This window comes from Vanacampus margaritifer, chromosome 2 (genome assembly GCF_051991255.1).
Source record: "Vanacampus margaritifer isolate UIUO_Vmar chromosome 2, RoL_Vmar_1.0, whole genome shotgun sequence".
NCBI lineage: Eukaryota > Metazoa > Chordata > Actinopteri > Syngnathiformes > Syngnathidae > Vanacampus > Vanacampus margaritifer.
Window position 1 is genome coordinate 12,335,453 of NC_135433.1, and position 26,764 is coordinate 12,362,216.

A 26,764-nucleotide genomic window follows, 5' to 3' on the forward strand; every position below is an offset into this window, starting at 1 on the left:
CCTCTCGGAGTACTTCATGTTTAATGATCTGTTGGTTGCATTAGTTCAATATCACAGTGAGCATCAGGGTAAGATCACTCATTTAACAACTGTGTGAACCAAACGTTAAGTGCAAAAATGTTAATGGATTTAAATAATTTAATGGGGGTAAAAATGACTTAAAAGCATGTAGATCAATATGAGATATTTAAAACAAACCAAGCTGTAGATAACACTGCCCCCTTCACGATGTGATACAAAATGTGCACAGACATGCAAATGTAACTTAAGGACACTGAGTGTTTACATGTTAAGATCACTGTGGTATGGCTTGGTCAGATTACATTCACCTTTTTTGCATTACAGGGTAAATTGCTAATATTAACATTTGACATGTATGGGTAACATGCTGCAAATGGGGCGTACAAAGTGTCAGGTGAAATGTAATGTTGCTTTAAATTCTCTAGTTAGTCTTTTGAGGCAGTTCAGTGAAGCAACGCAAAAAAATGCCTTTAAGCTAATTTCCCCATTGTTAACAGAAGGAACAGCAGTCCCACCATGACCTTTAACCACATGCAGTCACATCTACAGTTACATACAGGATTCAGAATAACAGCAACACCACATAATTAGCAAGGGGAAAAAAAGTGTATTAGAGAAGAATCTTCTGTAGATTGGTTTCAATGGCCGATTTCAGATTTCCAAGATTCATTTGTGGAATTGGATAATTAAAAATGATGCTGAGTATTGTGATTACGTCCAATACCACCGATCAGGCAACAGTAAATCAGGTTTTATAAGAACACTTAATCCTTCCTCACCCCAAACCAAACTCAAGCTTCCTGTCCATAATAACTCTTTCACACATGATAAAGCAGAAACATTACCAATATAATATTTCACTGTGGCACAAGACGGTCTCATGCTGACACCACAACACTCACACCTTTAAGACAACAGTGAAATTGAATTCAATACATTAGGTTAAATAGCTTGAAAGTTTTCCTGACAAGAGTCAAATGCCACAAAAATGCACATCATCGGATCACATCAGCAGGTTTTTCATTGCTGTTGTGTTCCCCTGAAGGGAAAATATTTTTGTAATCACTTCTTTCTCAGGACATGCACAATCACATGTAGACAACGGGATCAAATTGAACAGGGCTTCAAACAGCCTCTGGGGAAGTTACTCAATTTGACAGTGAAATCTGTTAAAAGTCCACTTGGAAAAACAAGGATAATACATTGTTACTACAGGAATGTGGGTTAAAGAACTCGTCCACTACAGGATCCTAATGAAGTGAGAGTGTGGTTGAAAACTCATCAGTGAGACAGCTTTAGTTGACAAAGGCAGAACAAATTTGCATGTGTTAATGAAGTTTCATGGACAGAATATCAGCATAATGCAAGTTTGTCTCAAACCTCCCCAAAACTCTGTACCTATATAGCAGTGTCCAATTCATTTACAATAATAAAAAAGAACAACATATAAAATACTGTTTCCGCAATGTAACGCCAGTAATCGGCAAATATTGACCATTTCTCTGCTGTGTTGGGATTACAGTATGTGTGCATGTTTGAGTTAACGTGCTTTCACAACTGAACCACTCACTGACATTCACTACTACTCTATTTCCTTGATTCCTACACGGGACCAGAGAAAAAACAGCAAGGCAGATACGCAAAGATAATACAATAAAACCAGTGCAGTTTGGTGTCAAATTAAAACACGCAGTCTCAAGATCTGTATGATCTTTAGTCCATTAAAAACAAAAGGGTGGAGTCTCCCTGTAAAAGATCAGATTTTGTATAAAACGCTGGTGGTGTAGTTAAAATTAAAAAAAGGCGCTGCTGCTTTGCGGTCGTCAGCGGCGTGCAGGTAGTGCTGAGTGATCAGGTGGCTGAGGTAGAGAACTATTTGCCTGTCGTCCTCTCCCAGCCCCAGCTGCTCCTGTAGGAAGCAGCGACGTCGGGCCTCCACGCCATCCGGCCCCTCTGTAGTGTTGACTGGCAGGTGGAGGTGGTGGGTGAAGGTGAACAGAAAGGCCTTGGCCGCCAGATGACACAGTCTGCTCTGGATGTGAAGGAAGTAGGTGGAGCCACGGCGGACGTAAGTTCGGTGGTCAGCCATGTTGGTCAGCAGTTCGCCACGATAAGGTGGACAGCGCAAGGTCTTCTGGTCGGCATCCAGGATGGAGATGTAGCGGCTGTAACGGGACAGTGAGTACAGCATGCTGGAACCCACAGGGGACGCCACTCTGTGAGACAGGAAAATAATTATTCCCAAATATAGCCCGCAAACAGCATTGCAGGTTGCAAGAAAGTCAGTATTCCAAAAATGTGTCATTTTCAATGACCCATAAGCATACATTTTTGCCTTTCGTTTTAAGCTTTAGAGGGGGAATCAACCCCCCAAAAATTCTTCACAACAGTATGTTCTATGCATCCCCACTAATCTAAACACTGCATTCTGATCAATATTCTGTTTGTGAAATATGAATTAAGCAGCAAAATCCATCCATTTTTATCCATCTCAGTCGGTGGCCATTTTGACATGTGCTGTCGACTGAAAATAACATCACAGTTGCTCAGGGCTTATGCTGTATTCGAGGATGGGCGGAAGTCGGACTTTTCCGACTTCAAACCAGGAAGTGTGTACCGAACTCCCCCTTGAACTAAAAAATCCCACTTGCAAAGTCGAAAAAAAAAAAAAAAGTACCCCGACGTCACCACGGACTACAATGTGACTCACTCTACAATGGTGACCCCTATGGAAACACAGACCGTGAATGGTAAAACAAAATTTACTCAAGTATAAAACTAGTTAGCTTTCTTCATTCATAAATATTCGACATACCTTCACGTAACACAACGTACGTGACAGAATTCCGCTAACTCCCTGTATAAAATTATACGGTGAACTACTGAATTGTTTGAAATGCTTATGAAATAAGATAAAAACAATAAATGAAGCAAAATTGCGAAAAGGCAAGTTTGCTGGAGGTCAAAATGAGTTTTGAGGACCAAAAAAAACCCCCAAAAATTCATTACTATCCGCCATTTTGGTTGTTTACTTTAGCCTCTAACGCTTTCAGGGAAAAACAATTCGGATATATCCAACTTTCAACAATCATCAAATGCAACATTAGGTAACGACCAATCACAGCGCACCTGTTTTCTAAGTTGTGGTCATGTGACGTTCGCAAGCTGAGCTATGATTGATTATTACCTGAGCTCTGAGCAACTGTGATGTCATTTTCAGTCGAAAGCAAGTTGCAAAATGGCCGCCACGTGAGATGAATAAAATCGAGTGGATTTTGTCACTTAATTGCTATTTTACAAAAGCAATATTAATCAGAACACAAAGTGTACACTAGTAGTGCCGCATAGAACATATTATTGTAATGAAAATGTTTTAATGTAACTAGTTTTAAAATGTGTTATTCAAGAATAACATACTAATTTCCTCAATTCACATCTGTAGTTAATTGAAACTTTTACATGAATGGCTTTTGATTGGCTAAAATGACTTCAGGGTTATATTGCGCCAAGTAAAGAGAGTTTAAAAAATATATATATTTACATATCTTAGTCACCTCTTGGGTTGCACTCAATAAGCCAGATGTATGTTGAAGGTGTGTACTTGTGCACTGTTTAAAGCTCATCAAAAACGACATGCTCAAAATTTCTTGCTGACAAGAAAAATGAAGTCTTGAACAAGTTCCAAATTTCTTGACAAGAAAAACAGTTTGCAACCATTAAAACTGTTGGCGAATGTCTGGCGAATGTCGACCTTGAATAAACGTTGATGAAAAAACAACATTCACTACGTTCGAAAACACTCACAAATCTTTGCCGCTTAGTGAGACACAGGCTTAAAGGAACAGGAGATTTTGGGTGCGAGTCTGAGCTCTAATGTTTTTGTAAAATAAATTTCCCCCAAAAATGTGACTTTCATACTCTGGAGTGACTTGTATGTCTTTTTTTTCCCCTTCATGATGCATTTTCACTGCCCATCTTTGTATGGTGTAGATGCCATGGATTTCCGACTTCTGGGTTTTACACATCAGCGCCGTTTCCGGTCACTGCTGGCTGCGTTCCAACACTTGCACCCTGACCCCTGCGCCCCCCAACCGCACGCTCCGCTCATCGGCGGGAGGGCGTCTTGGCTATCTGAAATGCTTCGGACACTGAGACGGACACTACACACTCGCAGCCTCGCACCCGTTGACGGGAACGCGCAACCGAGGGGCACAAAAAGGCGGAAGCGCAAGTACTGGGACGCGGCCCACACGTCGCAAACCGGAAACAAAGTTGATGGGTGAAAACCCGGAAGTTGGAAGTCCCGCCTCCCCCGTTGCATATAGTCTATTGAATCAAAATAAAACATTTGCTTTTACTTTGGAAAACAATGATCAACATTATTGCTTATTTCCTGACATGATACAGACCAAACCATATCCAAAATGTACACGGAAGATGAACAATACCTTTGCAATCCAATAAGTTTCCACCTGTGCAGGTCAGTAAGGGTGAAAGGGCAGCACAGCCAAGCCTGGACTTGCTCTCCACATTTTCCTGGAGCAGGTACAAATATGGCTAGGGCAGAAACCAGCCGACGGACCCTTGCCTCATCAGCCCCAAGCACCACCAGCGTCCTGCCGCTAAGCAAACACCATAGAGCCTGCATAGCAAAGGGGTACTGTCGAACGAACCTCAAGGCCCCTTGTCCAGCCTTCTTCTTCTGTCGCAGGGTCAGCATCCCCCCATTGCCGAGAGGGGAGACAGCCCAATCAGAACCAGTAGATGTACTCATGGTACAATCCGACCCGTCGGCTGAGGTACGGGACACTGCATCTCCCAGGAGGCCAACTGTGTGGTTCTCTAAGCATGGGGATCCCACAACATAGTCATCCTGGAGTGGAAGTAGGGCCTGGGGCTCCTGGTTAACCACCAGGATTTGAGCATTCTGCAGGTGAACAGCGAGATGAGGCACCCCGTCAGGCGGATTATCGAGAAAACCTTCATGAGCCATACAGCATGCGGCATCCATCGTAACTAACTTAGAGTCCTTCTCGCATTCTTCGTTCCTTGTGGTTTCTTCTAACAAAGCTTTGGGTCCCCCATCTTCATCAGTAGTGGCCTCCACCCATTCACCGTTGCTCTCACCATCTAGATCAGCTTTATGGTCACAGTCTGGATTCGAGTCTGACTCAGCATCCAAAACTTTTGGCTTCGGACTTGCTTGGTTGCTACAGTTCCCATTAGGTTTCTCTGAGCACTTCTGGGTATCCAATTCCTGGTCAAAACAGGAAGGCTTGAGATTGTTGTCTTCAAGGCTAAGATCTCGAGTACGGCTAGTCTCTGAGGCAGCGTCAAAATGCTTTGGAGCTTCTGGTCCAAGTAAGACAGGTACTGGATTTATGAGTCTGGAATCTACAGCATGGTTCACAGCACAAAATGGTCTTAATGTTGCCCTTTCATCCAGATCATCATAGTCATCTTCACAGAGTTCCTCCTCAAACAGAAAGTTAATAATTCCTTGCTTTCTCCGCAGGGCTCGGTCCAAGCGACGCGTGTGCAGGTAGCACAGGTCACCTCGGAAACTCCTTTCCGTCTCCTTCAGTAGCTCCACAGTGGCTTCATAGAAGGTGTTATCGCACAGCTCTTGGAGGGTCTTGAGGCGCTTGTCGAAGCACTTTGCAGACTTGGCTTTGATCAGCTGTGGCGTATAGGATGGCCTGCGTTTAACACGCTCATATTCTTCCTCGCCAATGTCCACTTCCCCTCCATGACCATTACGTCCCTGAACATTGTCTCCTACCTTCTCCCCTGCATCAGTGCAATTCAAGGGGTTAGCTAGCTTGGCAAACTTGCCAAAGAGCTCTTCACACTCATTCATACATTTCTGACATGCAACAGCCTGAGGGTCCCGACGGGGACGATGAGGGTATGAGCTGATCTGTCTCAGAAGGTCTCGATGTTCGTATATGCTCTTTTCCACGTTGGCTAGCTCATTGGCCTTTTCCACAGCATGAGCAGTGTACATGGACTGAGGCCCTGCCTCTTTCTGAAGGCCCTCCTCCCTCTGCAGAACACAGTGAGTGTACCTAAGAGAGGGGGGAAACATGGTTGTCAAACAATGCTTAGGTTTTGTTCAATAACTACTGTCTTTACAAATTCAATTGTAAACATGAGGGAGCGAGTTCACTCCGAAACATCCAACAGAGAAACATTTTCAGGCAAAGAGTTTGTGGCATGCTTGTGTGATAAGCGTAACATGGTCAAAATGTGACAGAGCTGTTTTCTGTAAATAAGTTAACTAGAGTCACCACAGTCAAATTTTGAAACCCAGCTTAAAAGGGAAAACTGTTTTAGTATTGTTACTGGATAATGGGACTAGTAGTTAGCATGTCTGCCACTCTATTCTGAGGGTTGAGGCTGAAAACTCAGATCCTCCAGCTTCCATTGTGGAGTTTGCACTTTGGAGTTTAAGTTCACCCTTTGCTTGCTAGGTTTTCTCCAAGTAGTCCAGCCTGCGCTCACGTTCCAAAAACATGCCTGTTGGCTTTATTGCAGACTATATTGTGTCCATACGTGTAAATTTGAATGGTTCTTTGTCTAGTATGTGTGCCTTGTAATTGGCTCTAGCTCACCTGTGGCCTTAATGAGAGCAAATGGCTTTGAAAATGGAGTATATAAGGGGAGGCCTAATAATATACAATGTCGTCGAAGACATTCATTTCTAGTTCTTTAGTATTCACACATAATTCTGCACCGAAATTATTTATACTTATTATTGTTGTTGTCGTTTCCAGCTGTTTTTCAAAATGCAAGACCTTCCACATTTCTTAGCCGATTGAAACGGCTCAAACTTTAATTAAAATATTCACAAAATTCTGAACACGCTGGGAACCCTTTTTCCACAAACCCCAAATCTACACAATTTTCCATGACAACATTACAAATGCAAAAGTTTTACATATTTACCACCTCACTCAACATTTCTCCAATGATTAGAACCATTCCAGCTTCAAACTATTTGGCTCATTTAGGACATTATAGGATGTATTTGTCACATTCCCAAAAATTCCTCATATTTTAGCATTCCACATTTTCAAAGTATATTGTTGGGGCTTTTAGCCTTTAATCAATAGGACAGCTGAAGAATTGACATCAAATGGGGAAGAGATCAGGAATGACCTTTAGAAAAGGACCGCAAAGCCCGAGAATTGAACCGGGGTAGCCCAAGGACAAGCCTCTACATGTAGTGCGGGTGCTCAACACAGTGAGCTAACCATCTCCCAGCACTCCACATTTCCCATTACAAATTCCCAAATTCCTCCACGTTGAGAGGAACCAGTTGAGGTGGCTCGGGCATCTGGTTCGGATGCCTCCTGGACGCCTCCCTGGGGAGGTGTTCCGGGCATGTCCTACCGGCAGGAGGCCCCGGGGACGACCCAGGACACGCTGGAGAGACTATGTCTCTCGGCTGTCCTGGGAACGCCTTGGGGTCCCGTCGGATGAGCTGGCTGAAGTGGCTGGGGAGAGGGAAGTCTGGGCTTCCCTGCTAAAGCTGCTGCCCCCGCGACCCGACCCCGGATAAGCGGAAGAAGACGGACGGACGGAAATTCCCAAATTGATGGATATTGGATCAATTTTAAAAACTATACATTTGTCATTTAAATCAGTGAGTACGTAATCTAATTTCACTTAATTTGTCCCAAAGTTGTTCATTTACGACAAATAATAGTCAGAATCTTTGTTTAACTAAATCAGAATTCAACACTCTTCTTTAAGATGGCAGAAGATACACAATTAACATCTGTATATACACACGCGTGACATTTTGGTTTGGTAGAGTGATGGGGGGTTTCTAATGAAAAATGTGCGCATTGGCTCAGTACACTTTGGGAAACACGGATTTAAATTAAGCTGTTTTTCCAGTGTCACGTTGAACATGTTTCCCCATTTAAATTAATTGCACATGAATGGGTGCATTTCAGTTCAGTATCACCTCTTCAGCATTCTTCAGAAAAAACATTCTCTAGTTTTTTAAATTACATTTTTAAAATAAATTCTGGTGAAATTATGGTACATAATGTGATCTATTATTATAATGTGTGTGTATGTATCATTACTAGCTATGAAAGGGGGACCCAGTCTCTACTGGCTCAAGAAGGCACTTACTCTAGGTCTCGAAGCTTCCTCTGGAGTTCTTTGGCAAAGGCTCTGCGGTTACCAGCTTTCAAGCACTCTGAGGCCTTTGAGAAGCGGACAGACAGCTCCTGAAACTGCAACATGATCTTCCTCTCATCTGCTGAAACGTACGCCATGCAGAAGGGCCGCACAAAGCCCCTCGCCTCCAAGTCATACAGTGTAAGGTGATGGACATAGGCAAAAGCGCCCTCTTTAGAGTCACCCAGTACGACCCTTGAGTCCTCCACAAAACTGAGCCGAGGGTATCCGCTGCCAGGCGGATGCCCCACGAAGGAGGCCTGGTAGTCCACTGACATGATGCGCAGAGAGAAGTAGTTGAGATCAAAAGTGCCACAGACTTTGGGGTCATCGGGAATGGTGAGGAGTGGCTGAGGGCCCACCTGCTCAGAGAACTCCGAAATGAGGATGAAGTCTTTTGTGAACTTAGCGTAGGAGGTTTTGGCCCAAGGGTTGGAGTCAGCCGGAGGGTGGAGGGGAATGGAGAACTCCTCTGGAATAGCCCATGGGTCAGGAGTGGTCTGACCATCATCATCCTCTTTTGTGAAAGCCACCACGTCAGGTGAACCTATCATAGTGATACTGTTGAGCAAGGCATGAGAGACACCACACTGTGCAGCGCATCTATGAATTATGAACAAGCAGGCAGGGAGCGCGGCTGAAAGGCAGATAAACAATGTAAAGTCACATTAATCACTGTGGTCTCATCGTCCACACACTGGCATTCGGGTCGGCCAAAAAATACACAATATTGCGTGGAAATTGTGTCCCAGTGTTCAATTTTGGTATCGGGGTTTCAGTCCACAGCACATGAAGCTTGACGCGCACGCAGTTCAGCGTCCTACTAACAAAAGCAATTATATACCTATCTATCGCCAATCTCTGCATCCGGCTAGCATCGGATCATCCATGCAATGTCAAGCATCGACGCAACGAAATCACGTGACTCTCTCCGTCTTTTCTTCATGTATTCTTTTCCATCACGTTGACGTGTTTGATCCACAGATGCGCCCAGCAACCACACCGCTAGCAGGCAGGAGCGACATCATCATTGTACCGTGAGAGTGACGCCATATTTACCCAGCTGCTTGGAGTCGAGTCAGGTGACTCATCCACCAATCCGATGCAAGAATTCCACACAAGCAGAAGTCGCGGTGGAGCTAAATTTTACGACATTTAATTGTTTTCCCTCAATTTAATATCTAACATCATCGAATGATGACAGCTTCGGTAGGCATTCGGGTAACATAGAGCAACGTTACAGTTGGAATAAATACACAAAACCCGTTTTGTGACCATATTACCTTTTTTACACCAATATTATTGAAGACATTATAATGTACATATATAATCGTTTTCCCCAGATAGACGTCAGTGTGTTTCTCCAAGGGAAACTTGCGTTTATATTTTCGGTCAACTTGTTTACGCCAATCTATGACTTTACGACACCAGGACAGAATACGGTAAAATTTGACAGGCGCCGGGTGGGCGCGTAGTTTGTAAACAACGTGAACTTTTTTTGTTAACAGTAAAGAACTCCACGAAAAAAAGTGTTAGTTTGGGATATGTATTTGGATTACGGTAACATTTATTTAACTGGTACAGTAGTGTTGAAGTTTGACGTGGTGCCAGGTTTCGTTTTCCAAACTGTTTAAAGCTTGTACTCGCTCTACCTAGCATTTTAGGTAACATGCTAACACAGTGGAAGGACAGCGGTGAAGAGGCTGCTTTATGCGAGTAGCAGCCAGGCATGCAAGTAGTGACCCTCCTCGCAAAACATCTGCTTCGACTGGGCCAACAGAGGCCACGTATCCAGCTGAGGTGTCGTTCTGCGGAGCGAGACTCACTAGCAACATTAGACATGATGCGGAGGGGTCAGATCAAGCGGGTCCTCTGCGTAGCCGAGAAGAATGATGCAGCCAAAGGCATCTCCGAAATCATGTCCAATGGCAGGTCCATGCGGGTTAGTATGCCAAATAAATTACTATTCCCATAGTGATAGTAGCTCATCTATCAACTAGTGCTTCAGAGCTAGAGGATTATGGGTTTGAGTCGGACGAAAATGTAAACATTACTACTAGTTGTTGGAGAGATGCTCGAATGCTTGCTGGCTTCTGTCATTGTGCCCTGGCTTGAGCAAAGGACCCCTTTCCTCCTAGGCATAAGTGGTGGTAAAAAAAAAATCCTTGAATGGTTGTCATGCGTAAAATAAGGATGCTAAAAATATAGATAATGTCATTTGGTTGTAGTTCATACAGAACTGTAAACTGTATACTGTAATGGCTGTAACCCATCTACACCAATCTGTTAAATATACTGCAATGTCTACTCTTTATTATTGTGTTTTATTTTACTTTATTATGACCGACAATGCACCCTCACTCTTGTTTGAGGATATATTTATTTATACTTATTAATACTTGGATAATAATGCCTAATCACTAATGCCCTTCGATATTAATTTTTTTTGTTTCTTTTAGAAGGAGGGACTGTCCAGGTTTAATAAGATCTATGAGTATGAATATCATCTCTTTGGCCAGGTATGTAAACACAGCAGGGTTCTACATTAACAGGGACTAAGGCCCACTACGTGACTGTTTAGGGCCATTCCGAACTCTGAAGTTCACTGACACTGGCCGGACAGGGCCACAACAAATTTACTAAATAATGAGATGAAATACAAAACAAAAATCAATATGTACTTGCTTTTTATTTTATATTTTGAGTTTCATCCTTTTAAATTGATCAACCGTCATTGATCCTTTTACCCCACTGCACATTTTTTTGTGAGTCGTCTTAAATCTTTCCATAAGGAATGGCTTGAACAAGATATAAAGTATAGAAAATACCATACCGTACCACTTTATTTAAATAGCATCTTTAAGACAATAGAGGTTGACACTAAAGTGCTGTCCAAAAAAAAACATGGAACATTATTATATTAAAATATTATTATATTAAAAACGAAGCATATTAAGAGACATGTGGCAGTCACTTCTGAGTTTTAAAAGCCTAAGAGTAAAAATGAGTCTTAAGACCTGATTTAAAAACCTACAGAATGGGGGCTTACCTAATAGGCAGAGGTAGCTCGTTCCACAGCTTTGGGGCTACCACTGCAAGCTGAAAGCCCGGTCTCCCCTGTGCTTCATCTTGGATTTAGGAACAGCTAGGAGAAGCTTGTCAGAATACCTTAGATGAGACCTTGGAGGAACATAGGTTTCCAACAGGTCAGACAGGTATGTTGGTGCAAGTCCATTTAGGCACTTGAATGCAAACAATAGGATTGTCAAATGTAAAATATTCAGTTTCCATTAGATGGAGGCAACTGGTTCGCTGTGGCTGAAGGGAAAAGCCGAAAGGAAAAAGAAGACGAAGAATTTATACTGCAAAAAAAAAACAACAACATGCAAAAAGAGTAACTACACAGAGGTAATGTTTGTTAATGGCTTAATACAGTATAAATATGCTAAATATGAATTAATGAAACTTAAAGTATTATACTGTATCGTGAATATACAGGGCCAGTGCCACCACAACATAGCTCATCGGACCATCACCCAAATAGGTTTAATGTAAAACCCTGCACAGTGAAATACATACGTCTGTTCCTTTTGTTTGCATACTTCCTCTAATCGCTTGTTTCCTTATGTTCATATGTAGAATGTGACGGTAGCAATGACATCAGTCTCAGGCCATTTACTGGCTCTTGAATTTAAAGCCCCTTATCAGAAATGGTAAGTTTTGAAAGGACATGTTCCCCACTTGCCTGTTAGACCCTGTTGGGATTCGTTTGTACTGTGTGAGGCTTTACATGGATGCAATTGTTAATTTCACGTTTACATTTTCTTTCCCAAGGCACAGTTGCAATCCTGTGCTTTTGTTCGATGCTGAGGTAGAGAAGTATTGTCCAGATGGCATGATACAAGTCAAGGTATGTCTCCTTACCTTTCTGAGAGATTACGAAAGAGCAAAATAATATTTAGTTTTGAAGCAAATTATACTCCATGTTCTTTCTGTTTCTATCTTCTGTGTGATGGTGATATTGTGTGTAAATAATAGTTGTTATAAACTGAGTCTCTCCTTCCTCTCCTTCTCATGCAGCGTACATTGGAAAAAGAGGTGAGACAATGCCAGGCCTTAATTATCTGGACTGACTGTGACAGAGAGGGAGAGAACATTGGCTTTGAAATAATCAATGTCTGTAAAGCAGGTAAGGTTAAATGAAAGCTTAACAATGCAAAAAGTGACCAAGCAATGTTTGGTTGTTAGACCTCTCCTTTCAGTGGCATTAAACACCGTCAAACATCATCTTCGGGTGATGTTGTCAATATGTGCATATCGTTGATATGTTGATACAAATACTTTTTTAGTGAAGCCTAATTTGCAAGTACTTCGGGCAAAGTTTTCGGAAATCACCCCCAACTCCATTCGGAGGGCTTGTGAGACTCTATCAGAGCCAGACATTAACATCAGTGATGCCGTTGATGTCCGCCAAGAGCTCGACCTGCGGATAGGTGAGGAGGCGCATACACTATCAACACTGAAGGATACCAGACAAAGATCCTTTCAAGATTCTGTAATGCCTCAGATGATATGTCAGTACCCTTTAGACTTCAATGCAATTCTCTTTGAACACATACAGGTGCATCCTTCACAAGGTTCCAAACTCTTCGCCTACAGAAGATCTTCCCGCAGTCTCTGGCCGATCAGCTCATCTCTTACGGCAGCTGCCAGTTTCCCACTCTGGGTTTCGTGGTGGAGCGTTTCAAAGCCATCCAGGCTTTCATTCCTGAGACTTTCTACAAGATCAAGGGTGCATGCACACGCACTTCCGATATAGATTTGGTGTTTTAATTCTGGATAATTGAAATTAAATTAAAATCTATGCTTTTCTGCTTCTCTGTTGCAGTCCTTCATGAAGTGGAGGAGGACACTGTAGAGTTTGGATGGAAAAGATACCGTCTCTTCAACCACACAGCTTGCCTTGTGCTCTACCAGATCTGCATGGAGGTACAGTACAAATTAGGGCTGCTCGATTATGAAGAAAATATTAATCACGACTAATTTGGTAATAATTGCAATCAGGATTGGGACAATCAGTTTAAACATGTAAAACATATTTAGACAAATACATTTTTTGAAACACTATAGTTACAGTAATTTCTGGACTATAAGGCGCACCTGACTATAAGCCGCACAAGCTAAATTTGGGGAATACTTGAGTTTGTTTCACATATAAGCTGCAACCGACTGTAAGCCGTAGGTGTTTTAATGTTACCGCAACGGGTTCCCGTTACTTTCGTTTCCCTAATTAGGGCGCAAATTGTCTCACTCTCGTTCTCTCTCCTACTGGATTCGGGCTCACTTGGTTTGTTTTGCTCCGCCAGACGCTCTTGCGCTTCCTTTATAGTGCGCCCCCTTGTGATCTGATGGCTAAGCCGCACCTTTGTATTAGCCGCAGTGTTTAATGCAAGTGAAAAAAAGTAGCGGCTTATAGTCCAGAAATTACTGTATGCAAGTTCCTTTTGGACCAAACAAAATTTATTAAATTTGTAATTTTAAAATGAAAAAAGATGCAAATATATAAATTTAACCAGCTCAAAATTAGTATTAATAATTTTTTATTTTTGTTTACAATTATGCCGATTTTGTAATTGTGGAGTGTAATAATTGAAATTGTAATTTATAATTTCAATTAATCGCACAGGCCTAGTACAAAATTAATGTTTGAAACTGATGAGCGACAAGGGTATAATTTCACTATAATGACTGATGCATGCAGGTCTAAAATCAGGTCAGGTAATTTGACGTACATTAATTATTCTGAATTCAATATGGAATGTAAAGGTAATGCTTGTATAACACCATGGCATTTTTGTTATCTTGTTGTTAAAGAGATCAAATTTGTTATCTCACATCGTTGTCCTTTTCATATTGCCACATTCTGAAAAAGCGCATGTATAATGAAACATTTTAAAATGTAAAATGTATGTAAACAAACAACATATACAAATTTATTAACATTTTGCAAATAACTAATGTGTGTGTCTTGTTTTTAGATAACTCTTTGTTTAAAATAAATGTGTGTCATTATTTCATTAGAGTATTCACGTGTTATTACAATGGCCTGTCTTGGTATTGCCTATCCAACTCTGGTTTGTTGATTCCAACTCAGTGTGACTGTTCAGCTTTGCTAAATGGAACCCATGACTGCGAGAACACTTACTGTACACACACTGTTTGCCAAATTACTCAGAGCTGAGTAGAACATACAGTAATCATCAAAGATGAAACACCATACTGCACTTGTTTTCATTAAAAAAAAGAAATCCCCATGTAGCCATCGCGCTACCTCACGTTCCGCCAGCACAAACACACAAGACGTTGTCAGCAGGCAGTTCTTTTATTTAATCGTCTGCTTCACAACGAAAAGTCAAATCTTGTGATCTTTAGCATTTGTGATGAGTTCTATTGCTTCAATTATTGCCAGTGTTGTCTAATAGATCAACAACACTGGCAATAATTGAAGAAATAGAACACATCACAAATGCTATAGATCACAAGAAATATGCTGCAGGGGTTTCCATAGACTTGAAGAAGGCATTTAATACAATCAACCATAACATTAATTAATAAACTAGGACTGTTTGAATGGGTAAAAAGTCATTTAAGTGGGAGACAGCAGTTTGTTAAGTTGGGTGATTATTCCTCATCATGTTTGGATATTGTTTGTGGTGTCCCCCAGGGGTCAGTATTAGGCCCTAAACTCTTTTTATTTTGAATATAAACGATATGTATATGGTTTCCAAGATACAGCATTCTGTGTTATTTGCTGATGACACCAATATTTTTCACTCAGGGGATAACATTACAATTACAGGAGGAAATAGAAGAAATGAACAAATTAAAAACATGGTTTCACAGCAATAAATTATCATTACATTTAGGGAATACAAAAATAATGTTTTTTGGAAATTGTAGAATGAATACACAGGTGAAGATTAAAGTAGAATGGGTAGAAATTGAGAGAGTTCATGAAATCAAGTTTTGGGGGTAATTATTGATGATAAAATTAGCTGGTTACCACATACCAAACATATAAAGAGTACAATTTAAAGAAACATTGCAATAATTAGCAATAAATAGCAAAGAGGCTATTAGATAGCAAATCACTCCACACACTACACTGTTCGCTAGTCTCTCCTTATTTGCAGTACTGTGCTGAAGTTTGGGGCAATAACTACAAAACCTCACTACATTCAATAAATATTCTACAGAAAAGAGCGTTACGGATTATTCACAAAGCTGGTTATCACGATCCCGCAAACTCATTATTTCTAAAGTCACAATTACTTAAGTTTCCTGACATTGTACAGTATCAAACAGCACAAACAATGTTTAAAGCAAGATATAATTTACTACCACAGAATATAAGAACCTTAATGAGTGTTACAATCTACGGAGACATTGTGATTTTAAAGAACCTAGGTTTTGTACAACAAGAAAGAGTTTTTGTCTCAGTATGCAGGGTGAGGCTACTGAAGGGATTTAGTGGGGAGTTGAAACAGTGTACAAATATGAGACAGTTTAAAATACTGTATAAACATGGGATTTTTAAACAATATGAGGATGAGGGAGGAGTGGTCACTTACTAGGTGTGTTAGGATAATTGTATTATTTATTTTTTGGTTACTACTTTTTCTTTTTTTTGAACGTTTATATTGTGTAAATAGACTGAAGTAATTAGATTTATAAGTGGGACTGTACATGTGGTGTTAAACGAATGTATTAGGCTATGGGTGTATGTTTACATGTATCAATTCATATATCGTGTGTACGTAAGAGAATGACGGAAGTTATGTTATTTGCTTAAGGAGAAGGGGTGGGAATAAATAAGTATTATTTCTTCTCACTCCTTTTCGAATATTCATTGTTGTTTTCTTTTCTATTGCCTGTTTTCTTTAGATTTAAATTTTCTTTTGTTGATTATTGTCTACTTATTCATGTATTGAAATAATGTTGAAATATTCTAAATAAATATTTCAATTTCAAAATGTTCACAACAAATGGCACCATGAAAAAGTCCTCACAAAAGGTGTGAGCGGCAGCTGCCTGGGCACTGCAGGCTCTTCATGCTGTGGTGAGTTGAAACGCAAACTGCTGGCCCAAGTGTTTCTTTTTCTTACACATGCCAACACTTGAGGCTGGCCCCCCTACTGCCTGAGTAAAAATGCAAATCATAGAGCTAAAGTAATCACACCTATCACCACCAACTCACCCGACACTACTCTTGACCCCTGGATATTTATCTGAGCCAATACTCTCCACAGGCGGTCAGAAAGCTACCAAACGCTTTGAAACTATTACAAATGATAATGATGTTTTTACTGTGCATGACGAAGTTCATAGAGTCAGCCAACTATAGAAAATGAATATCTCTTGTTTATTTAATATAGTACACGATTGGTTTATGTCCGATATAGTGATTATTGCAGGGCTGTATCTAACCACCAAGGCGCCATGGTTGCCGCCCACTCTTGTGTGCCGTTAAAAGTGCTTACTCTATGTGCACCCTCCCAACTTACTGCATCATAAAAACACCACTGTACATTTGAAAGAAACTGGTTAGAAGCTGGCAGCACGGTGGATGACTGGTTAGCACGTCCGCCTCCCAGTGCAGAGGATGTGAGATCGAGTCCGGGCTTCGGCCTTCCTGGGTGGAGTTTGCATGTTGTCCCCGTGCTTGCCTGGGTTTTCACCGGGTACTCCGGTTTCCTCCCACATTCCAAAGACATGCATGGCAGGTTAATTGAACACTCCAAATTGTCCATAGGTGTGATTGTGAGTATGGTTGTTTGTCTCTGTGTGCCCTGCGATTGGCTGGCAACCAGTTCAGGGTGTACCCCGCCTACTGCCCGAAGCCAGCTGGGATAGGCGACCCTTGTGAGGAAAAGCGGTCAAGAAAATGGACGGATGGATGGTTAGAAGATCAACACGTTGGCCACAACATTAGGTACACATGCACCATCTAAGGAAGCCCAATACAAGAACTATAGCCAAGATTCTCTCTTTTGATGTGATAATGATGTTTAATTTTGATTTATACACTTAAGTAATATTGTTTTTGCGATATATTGAGTGTGAATTGGTTGCAGTGGTGTAGACTTGCTCTATATTATACTGGGAGATTTGGCTAAGGTTTTGATGATAAGGATGATGATGCCATGCAGTACTACACTACTCCATACTCCAAACACACAAGTCAAGTAAGAACACTTGTAAATGTTATACGCCATAATATGTTTTCAATTTGTTCTTAGGATCCCATAGCAACAGTTACCTCAGTAACCAGTAAGCCCAAGAGCAAATGGAGACCTCTGCCATTGGACACTGTGGTAAAGTCAAGCATCCACACACTTGCCTTTTTCTCTGTCGGTTGCACAAGCCCGATCACGTTCTTTCTCTTTGCACGCATCAGGAACTGGAAAAATTGGCTTCTCGAAAGCTGCGAATAAGCGCTAAAGAGACAATGAAAATTGCAGAGAAGCTTTACACACAAGGGTGAGTGTGAGTTAGTACTTTTTGGAACACTTACTGATATATTTTTATATTGGCAGTATTGGGACTTGTACTTTCTTGGCAAACCTTTACTCTAAATATATTGATGATGATGCATTGAATGGAGTGATCACATTCTGTTTCTGTGAAGGTTTATCAGCTACCCCCGCACGGAAACAAACATTTTCCCAGCGTCCCTTGCACTCAGCCCCTTGGTGGAGGAGCAGATGCGGAGCCCTGATTGGGGGGCATTCGCCCAGCGGGTGCTTGATCAGCCTGGGGGTCCCAACCCACGACAGGGCAAAAACTCAGACCAAGCCCATCCTCCTATACACCCAACCACATACACAAACACACTGCAGGTAGGCACATTTTATTTCCTTTACATAAAACGATGTTGTTTTAACAGTTAACACCATTGTTGTTTTTCTATTTCAGGGAAATGAAGGACGTGTGTATGAGTTAATTGTCCGGCACTTCCTGGCTTGCGTATCCCAGGATGCTTTGGGGCAGGAGACTATTGTGGATATAGACATCGCTCAGGAGAGGTTTTCCACTTCAGGACTCATGATCATTGCAAGAAATTACCTAGATGTTTATCCTTATGACAGGTGGAGCGCTAAGGTAAGAGGAGCGATTAGTGTGCGTGTGTGTGTGTGTGTGTGGGGGGGGGTGCATCCACAGAATAAGGAATGAGAGCTGAAGGGTCATCACAATAAGCAGCCTCTGTAAAAAGTGTGCCGCCCGCAGCTCCACCCACCACGCATCAGCTAACTCGATTTGTTGAGAGAGCGTCGCTAACCACTGATTAAAGCAGAGCTCGCCTTACTCTGTTGTGAACACAGTAAAAACAGAACCGAATTCCACATGGAAATTGCGACAGTTACGACATACTTTTCACATTTTATGCCTTGACATTTTTGAAACAGAGAATATGAACAAAAAGTGTACCGTGATATATATATATATACAGTACTTAGAAATACAACAGTAAGAACAGCACCATACAGGCTTATGTATATATTTATATAAAAAAATATGTTTATTAGCCATTAGTCATTTTCAAGGTGTAATGGTTGCAGAAGACGAATTTGCCTTGTGATGTTCGCCTTTTGTAACCATTACACCTTGAAAATGATTACCGGCTAGTCGAAACGTCGAATATTCTTCAATATATGGCTTTATCGTGGTGGCTTTTTGGATTTCTTTTTGGAATTCTGCACCCTTTTGACCTTTTCTCAGACGGTCATTGAACATTCTAACAATGATTATTGGAGTATAGCTGGAGAAACATAGCTGGAGAAACATATTGACATTTTTTGAACAGGGGTTGTCATATCGATATTACATTATGAGTATCATAAAACAACTGAATCAGTATAGCACTGGGCTGGACTGGAAGTGAGCCTCGTTCAATAGAGTTACTTGTCTTAGCATTGGACAGATGTGCGTCAAGCAGTTTTCTTTGTACTCCTTGTACGCACTAAACAAGTAGTCATCAGGAAATTCAGGGGCAGACAGAGAACCGGCACATAATTCATAAAGTTGATATTTTCCCATTCCCTTAACGAGTGACTTTACAACACTTCCAGAGATATACTGTACAAACAAACATCATTCTAGATCTCATCGTGATGAAAACTTTGAAATGTGAATTGATGTTGATGGTAATCAGCAGACAATGCCCAAATGCATTCACGTCTTCCAATCGCAAAAAAAAGAAACCTAATGGAAATAACTACAAAAATCACAGCTGAACACTATCTGAAATTGAACCACAAATGTACCAATCTCTCTTTTTTTCCGGATTAGGAAACTGATGCATTTGGACACATTTTCACGTTGATTTATCAATCATCGTAGAGCAACTTGAACAATTGATGACTCTGCAGTCATTTCCCTAATACTTTTTGTCATTTGTTGGATGATTCATGATTTATTCCATGTTTATTTGTCAAAATCAATTACAATATCACAATAACTTGAACCGAGAAGCGAATCTTCTCTCAACAAAACAAAATGGCCGCCATGGAACTTGCCGAGGTTCGCCGGACTCACCTGAAGTCGTCTATTGATGCTTCTGCTCTTATTCCTTAATACGTGGGAGCATCAAAGATCATTGTTTGGAATCTTATCTATTCAAACGGCTTTGTTTGTGCTAGGTAATTCCAGTGTATGAGGAAGGCTCCCAATTCCAGCCCTCTGCTATAGAGATGGTGGACAGTCAGACGAGTCCTCCACAGCTGCTCACAGAAGCTGACCTCATATCACTGATGGAGAAGCACGGCATTGGTATGTCACAAACACACATTTTGAGGCTGTGCTTTCAAAGTTGCTGTAGACCCAAGCACTAACAAATACAGATGATAACTGACAGGTTAAAATCAGTAAGAGCAATATAGAGAGACTGTATGCACTGCGTTCCAAATTATTATAAACTGATATTTTTCTAGAGTGGTTGATGCAAATGACAGTCAGCGTTATTTTCAAGTCATCAACTGTTAGAGTATAATTGTAACGTTTTGAACAAACTTCCCAGTGATAAGAATACAGTATTTAGAAAAATAAAACTTAAAATGCACTGGTCCAATTGATTGTGTGCAACGGTGTTTTTAAATCCTCCTGTCATAGCTTTTGATTTAAGAAAATATGATCTCCAAATGCTGCAAATTCAACAAATAACTATTTTCAGTTCTTTACCATTACAACCTATGAAACGTCGTTAAACTCTGTTTTGCATAATAACTTAGAGTAGAGTGCATTTTTCTTTAACAATAATACTGTTATCACTGGGAGATTTGTTCAAAAACATTAAAATTGTACTCCAATTTGCATCGACTATTTGGGAAAATTTGCAAAATATATTTGCATTATTTACAGTAGTACACAGTGAAATATTATTATTATTATAATATTGTAACTTTTTTAAACATACCTTTTAAAGGGGAAGTCAGGCCTCCAAAATTATTTGTAATAATATGTTGTCTGTGCCCCCACTAGTCTAAACACGGCATTCTGATTTATATTCCATTTGAGGAATTTGAATTAAGCAGCAAAATTCACCTGCTTTTATCCATCACAGCGGGCAGCCATTTTGCTACTTTCTGTCCACTGAAAATGACATCACGGTTGCTCACGACTCAGGCAACAACCAATCACTGCTCCGCTTCAGAAAACCGGTGAACCGTGATTGGTCCTTCAAATACCCTCCCACATGCTGTAATACCATTGAAACATATTCAAATTCACTTTTTAAACTCAAACGTATTTCAGTACCAAAACAAATTTGTAATGTGCCATGATAGGTGAACCGCGATATAGTAGATTACTGTACAGCGATGCTTGAAGAAAATGTAATTTGTTTAAAAAAATGTTTTAAAAGATGCTTTGATCTACCCTAGAAGTATTTTAATGACACCTGTCTGAATGTTGTCAATGTGTTCAACAGGTACCGATGCAACACATGCGGACCACATCGAAACCATAAAAAGCCGTAGGTATGTGGGCTTGACAGCTGATCAGAGGTTTCTCCCTGGTGAGCTTGGCATGGGCCTGGTAGAAGGTAAATAAACAACCTCACACTCGTATGCGACAGTATTCAGAAGGTTTTCAACTAAAGCGATTCCTGGTGTTTCTTTGCTTAGGTTACAACTCTATGGGCTACGAGATGTCGAAACCACACCTGCGGGCTGAATTGGAGGCAGACCTCAAGCTGGTATCAGAGGGAAGGAAGGACAAAAGGAGCGTGTTGCAGCATCACATCCAGAAATACAAGGCTGTCTTCATTGAGTCGGTCAAGAAGGCAAAGAAGTCAGTACTGTGTATTATTCAGACTCGTACTACTGAAGTCAGGAGTCTACAAGAGTCAGTGTGAAGTGTCGCTTGTAAGCTAAACTATCTATATGCCTCTAACCTCAGGTTAGATGAAGCTCTGTCGCCATATTTGGGTGCTGCTCTGGAGATCCCTGAAATTGAGCAGCAAGACATGGAGATCCCGCTGCCTGTCAGGAAGTGTCCCCACTGTGGCCGGGACATGCTGCTGAAGAAGAGGAAGGAGGGAAACGGGTGAGATGAACATGTGACTAGAACAAATGTTTAATGCTTTGCTCTACTTGAATATTTATGCTGTATTTTGTCATCTAGTGAATCCATGCTTTTTAGAGCACTAATGTTTTCCTTCCCGCCTTTGTAGTAAGTTCCTGTCCTGTGTGGGCTTCCCAGCCTGCAAAACAGCCGTATGGTTTCCTGACACGGTGCTGGAGGTCAGTCGAGATGACAGCATTTGTTCCACTTGCCGGCCGCGGCCCGTTCACATGTGAGTACCTTAAACTGGTGAATGTGACAAGAGTTCTACTTGTCAAACACCATCCAAGTGGTGTGTGTGTCTTAACAATGTACAAGGTCATACCGTGTTCTTTTATGCAAGTCGTGACTCAGAACTATCCGTGTTTATTCATTTATTATGGTTGCTTTATATTTTGTCACATGTACATAATTATAGAAAAACCCGTCAGGATGATTAAGCACATTTTTACACCAATGCAATAAGTAATACTTCTCAATGAAAGCTGGGTAATAATGTCTTTGTAAAAGCAAGGGTCTTTTTAAATAGTCAAAGTGTGAATTAGATTCTGAAGAAACCTGACCAAATTCTTTGCATCGGTGGGCGTACACCCTGTGCCCAAATGCCAGAGCACAGTCCAAATATAGGTCACATTTGGCAAGCAGCAAGACAGAGTGCTTCACACCAGTATCTGTTGCCACAGCAACTCTTCAGATGTACAGACCTTAAAGCGGAGCCACAACACTTATGCACAAAGACAGATTTTTTTTTAATTCACATTTCACCCAGAAGTTTGTTCTAAAACATGTACAAAAACTTTTAATGTTGCTGTCTCCTGAGAGTTCTACTTTGCTGGTCACCATGGCAACCTGCTGTGTTGGCTTTTTTTTTGTTTAAGACCTGCATTTCGAAAAGAAAGCAGATGTAGCTTGCATCTCGTCTCAAGCTTGTCAGTAATTTAAAAAAAAAAATGTCAGCAAAGATGTGTTCCACAATGAAACTCTTAAAACAATTATTAGGCCTCATCTGATGGTCATAAACCATGCTCAGTTGCTTGTGCTATTAATCTTATAGGATACATTTCAGACCCGCCCGCCATAGGTGAAAATATGTTATATAATTAACAATAGTTTTACCTTATTGCTGGGTGATATGGGAAGCATTTTTTATCACATTAAAAGCCATTTTATATCACAATAGCTATACCATGATACAGATATTTTAAGTTATTCTCTTTTTTTCCTTTTTTTTTTTTTTACAACATATTGTGGCTGCTTATCTTCTCTCACTGTATTTACAAGTGATATTAAACAGACATGTATCAAAGTAGAGTATCTAGTTGGGCTGCTATATAAAATTGTCAAATGTGATAGGCAAAAGTCGCCTACATATTTTTGCACAAAAGACGATAACAATATAAATAAGAGGCAAAAAAAATAAAGTTTCAGACATTTTTTGTAACGGTTTCACGTTTCTGATAGCTGTGATATCTGTTTTGAATCTCATCCATCATTGAATACAGCATAATGTCGTAAAATCATAACCTGGCAATAGCCAGATTGATATTGTGTTTCACTCAAGGGAGTTCTCCACAATATCAATCTGGGACAGCTCCACGGTGATTTGCTTGGGAAAGGCGGGACATTCTGTACAATACTTCGAGCTGATTGGACGATGCGGCATTGTACATGTTTGTTTTAAGCATTCACAGCCACGGATGAAAATGTCGTCTTTGTTCTCGTCAAAGGGGGGGAAAAAGCATAAACATCTTAACCAGCTAAAAATGCATGACACGCCTCTCGCTGCGGTGTTCAACATTCAACAAGGAAACGGTGAGAAATTCTGCAAGAGCAGAATTAATTGCAGCGTCCATTTGTCCATGTTAGGTTTGTTTATTTGCGTCGGCGCTGCCTTCCTGGTTTCTTCACATCTGCATATCACGCCCCAAACATAATGTCGCTCTGTGATTGGTCCGAACCACCTGTGGTTCGGATCAGTGGAAATCAACGGGCTTAGTACAAGATGTATTCTCCGGAGTTTGCGAACTCACAAATACCGCGAGAATTCAGCTTGCAGAGCAAGGTTAGTAGAATCAGGCAAGCCGCCATAAATCAAACGCCACAAAGCTAATCTTGCAAAATAAAACCACAAGATGTAAATGTTGTGCTTGCATTACAACTTTTACACAAAAAAGAAATTCTCATTCATTATTTTACTTAGATAAATTGAGTGCATGCATAATAAAATAATACTCTAGTTGGAAGGAGTTGACGCTGGAACTCCCAGCATGCTTTGAGGTGGCCATTTTTTGTTCATAGTTATGTCAAAATTGTTGTTAGTTGTTAATTCTTTCCCAGTGTAGTAGTATTTATGTATGTTCACCCACCTTGCTATTTCGTTTAAATTTTAAACTGTTCAGCTCATTTACATTTTTTAAAATACATTTTCAGGGACAGTGAGATACTTTTAGTTGATGTTGATTATGGTTAACTTCCACATTTCTTGACCGATTCCAGTCGTTTAAATTTTAAACTGTTCAGCTCATTTACAAGAGTCAGCAGTCCCATTCAAAATTTCCGCGGTAATTTTTCTAGTTTTAATGATGCACTGTAGGTGGCACTTTCTGACATGGTTTGTTATAGAGTAAGCCGCCTGCTGGCAGATGTAGTGTTGTGAGTGTGGTAAAGCTTTTCTCCAGCAATTTAAATTGCAATCTGCCGCTCTTATTTGCAATTGTCATAATCCTGCATTAGAAATGTCAATATTTGCCTAAAAAAAGGTTAAATTACGATAGAAATTACAGGAGAGAAGTGGCATGATAGAAACTTTTCTATCATCTGCGATCTGTATCGTCATAACACCCAGCTTTAGTTTGGCCCCTCTCACACCTTTAAACTTATTAAAGAATAATTTTTAAAGTGTTTGTAGTTTGCAGGGGTGTTTCTAATCGTGGCTGACATTTGCAAACTGTGTGTCCTTCAGGTTAAAGTTCAAGTTCCGTAGGGGGAGCCTTCCCGCCATGATGCCTTTAGAGTTTGTCGGCTGCATCGGTGGATGTGACGAGACTCTGCGGGAGGTGCTGGACCTTAAATATCTTAGAGGAGGAGCAGGAGGAGAGGGAGGAGGAAGAGAGGCTGCCCCGAGACCAGCGCCACCCCGCACATTAAGTTCAAACGCAAGGCCTTGTGCTCCTCCCGCTGCCCCCTCTTGGACCACACAGCCTCGTCCACCACCAGGGGGCAATAGTATCAGCACACACAACAGTGATGTCATTGTGTGCAACTGTGGTCAGGATGCAATCTTGCTGACTGTGCGCAAAGAAGGTCCCAACCAAGGACGGCAGTTCTACAAGTGCAATTCGGGGACTTGTAATTTCTTTCTGTGGGCGGATCAGCCGAGCCATCAGGGGGCGCTGCAGAATCACTGGCCTCCGCCGCCACCGCCACCTCCACCAAGAATCTCGCAGATTCCCGGGCAATCTCTGGGGTTCAGGAACGGCGCCGGAGGAGGTGGCGCTGGGCCTGCGGGAGGCGCTGGAGGTCTGACGTGTAACTGTAACGAGACCACAGTGACGCGCACGGTGCAGAAGGACGGGCCCAACAAGGGACGGATGTTTCACACCTGCGGGAAACCGAGAGAGCAGCAATGTAACTTCTTCCAGTGGGCTGATGAAAACACCTCGGCACAAGGCAAGTCACACACATAAAAGTTTTGCTTTGTCAAAGTGGTCACACCTCCTTATGTAATACAATGGAACTCTTTTAAAGCAAATATTACTTACTGTAATGCCCGTTCATGTGGGAAAGGAGAGCCACAGCCGCCAATGTACTTTTCAGCCATTTATTAAATGCCCATTAAAAGCACATTGACATGATGTTGGCCACAGCTCACGCTCACACTTTGCACCACATAAAGAACGATTTGACCTGTTTGCTTCTCTGTCAGGTGGCTTCGGAGGCGGCGGCTATAATAGCAACAGAGACGGAGGGAAGAAGGGAAGGAAGCTAACGGGGGATAAACCCCCCGCTGCCAAGAAAGCTCGTTCCTGCGGCATCTGCCACATGCCCGGACACACGCGGGTCACTTGTCCTCAGCGGTGACAGCAGCGTGCGGAGGTTTTGCACTCTGTGACTCGACTGGTTGCGTCTTTTACAAACAATGCAACACCTGCGCAAACACCTCTCGGGACTTTCTATTTGACAACTATGCCAAGAGGACAGAATTGTTTTCATTTCACATGCTGCCCATATTAAAGTGAGTTCTGAAAAGGAGTCCTTTTAGGGTGTGAAGCACTTGTGCCTGTTGCTGCTCAAAAGGTAACAGCTGCCCTAGGCTTGAATGAAAAATTCCATTCATTGCGTTTCTTTTTATTTGACTTTCTGCGTGCAGCCTGACTGATGAGTTTCACAGGCAATTGCTTTTCTTTTAGGTCAGTTTTTATTCCAATTCTGTTGCAATTTATAATGATTGACTGATAATAAATGTGAATCTTTTCTACATTACATTGTTGCGGACATCTTTACAGAGACTGGGTTTGGTTTTTACTTCTTGCACGTCTCTGGAAATGATTCATCTCAAATTTGGTTTTGTCCTGACTCATTTGTCTTCAACCACAATCTCACAGCTAAGCCAGCTAAGCGTGTGAACACAGCAAACTGGGAAATTACTTTTTAATCCCCTTTTACAATACTGGTGAAACATTAAAAACACTGTAAAGTGTATTCAGAGATTTGTTTCTAAATACATGTAAGATAATTGCTGAAAATGTGAAAAGACATGCAAGTACTGAATTGTAGCGAAATAGCATTAATCAGTTTTTCAAAAAGTTTTTCTCAAACTGCTTGCTTTTTTCATGATTTTGAAGTATCATTATTATGTTTAATCATTCATATTTGGCAGGATTGTAACACTCTATAAGCAAGGGTGGGCAAAGTCGGTCCTCGAGGG

General features: G+C 41.2%; 2 protein-coding genes across 6 annotated transcripts; one reads left to right on the plus strand and one right to left on the minus strand.

The window, feature by feature from the left end:
* Positions 1 to 4: 4 nt before the first annotated feature.
* Positions 5 to 9,564, minus strand: smcr8a (Smith-Magenis syndrome chromosome region, candidate 8a). Of its 3 annotated transcripts, none has more exons than XM_077557696.1 (5): positions 9,501 to 9,564; positions 8,580 to 8,764; positions 8,170 to 8,488; positions 4,470 to 6,089; positions 5 to 2,237 (listed from the first exon to the last, which is right to left on the minus strand). In XM_077557696.1, exons 3-5 carry the CDS (start codon positions 8,313 to 8,315, stop codon positions 1,778 to 1,780), a joined length of 2,226 nt encoding a protein of 741 aa, XP_077413822.1. In that variant the 5' UTR covers positions 8,316 to 8,488; positions 8,580 to 8,764; positions 9,501 to 9,564; the 3' UTR covers positions 5 to 1,777. The 3 variants fall into 3 exon arrangements, with proteins under 3 accessions (XP_077413822.1, XP_077413821.1, XP_077413820.1); XM_077557695.1 differs by lacking the exon at positions 9,501 to 9,564 and adding an exon at positions 9,062 to 9,347; XM_077557694.1 differs by lacking the exon at positions 9,501 to 9,564 and having other exon boundaries at positions 8,170 to 9,358.
* On the plus strand, positions 9,284 to 26,319 carry top3a (DNA topoisomerase III alpha). Of its 3 annotated transcripts, none has more exons than XM_077557693.1 (20): positions 9,284 to 9,299; positions 9,874 to 10,159; positions 10,677 to 10,736; positions 11,857 to 11,930; positions 12,052 to 12,127; positions 12,298 to 12,406; positions 12,567 to 12,710; positions 12,839 to 13,009; positions 13,106 to 13,206; positions 17,517 to 17,591; positions 17,675 to 17,757; positions 17,906 to 18,116; positions 18,193 to 18,378; positions 19,917 to 20,046; positions 21,203 to 21,316; positions 21,399 to 21,564; positions 21,673 to 21,819; positions 21,947 to 22,069; positions 24,800 to 25,506; positions 25,763 to 26,319. In XM_077557693.1, the coding sequence occupies exons 2-20, from the start codon at positions 9,947 to 9,949 to the stop codon at positions 25,915 to 25,917; spliced, it is 3,045 nt and encodes a 1,014-aa protein (XP_077413819.1). In that variant the 5' UTR covers positions 9,284 to 9,299; positions 9,874 to 9,946; the 3' UTR covers positions 25,918 to 26,319. The 3 variants fall into 3 exon arrangements, with proteins under 3 accessions (XP_077413819.1, XP_077413818.1, XP_077413817.1); XM_077557692.1 differs by lacking the exon at positions 9,284 to 9,299 and adding an exon at positions 9,540 to 9,795; XM_077557691.1 differs by lacking the exon at positions 9,284 to 9,299 and having other exon boundaries at positions 9,540 to 10,159.
* Positions 26,320 to 26,764: the final 445 nt, after the last annotated feature.

Excerpts from the sequence above, each read along its gene's own strand:
- smcr8a (XM_077557694.1), bottom strand. The coding sequence starts at position 8,771 with ATGATAGGTTCACCTGACGTGGTGGCTTTCACAAAAGAGGATGATGAT. Across the intron at positions 6,090-8,169 it reads AGGAAGCTTCGAGACCTAGA|GTACACTCACTGTGTTCTGC; the intron begins GTAAGTGCCTTC and ends CCCCTCTCTTAG. Across the intron at positions 2,238-4,469 it reads AAACTTATTGGATTGCAAAG|AGTGGCGTCCCCTGTGGGTT; the intron begins GTATTGTTCATC and ends CCTGTCTCACAG.
- top3a (XM_077557693.1), top strand. The coding sequence starts at position 9,947 with ATGCAAGTAGTGACCCTCCTCGCAAAACATCTGCTTCGACTGGGCCAA. Across the intron at positions 12,407-12,566 it reads AATCAATGTCTGTAAAGCAG|TGAAGCCTAATTTGCAAGTA; the intron begins GTAAGGTTAAAT and ends ATACTTTTTTAG. Across the intron at positions 22,070-24,799 it reads CGGCCGCGGCCCGTTCACAT|GTTAAAGTTCAAGTTCCGTA; the intron begins GTGAGTACCTTA and ends TGTGTCCTTCAG.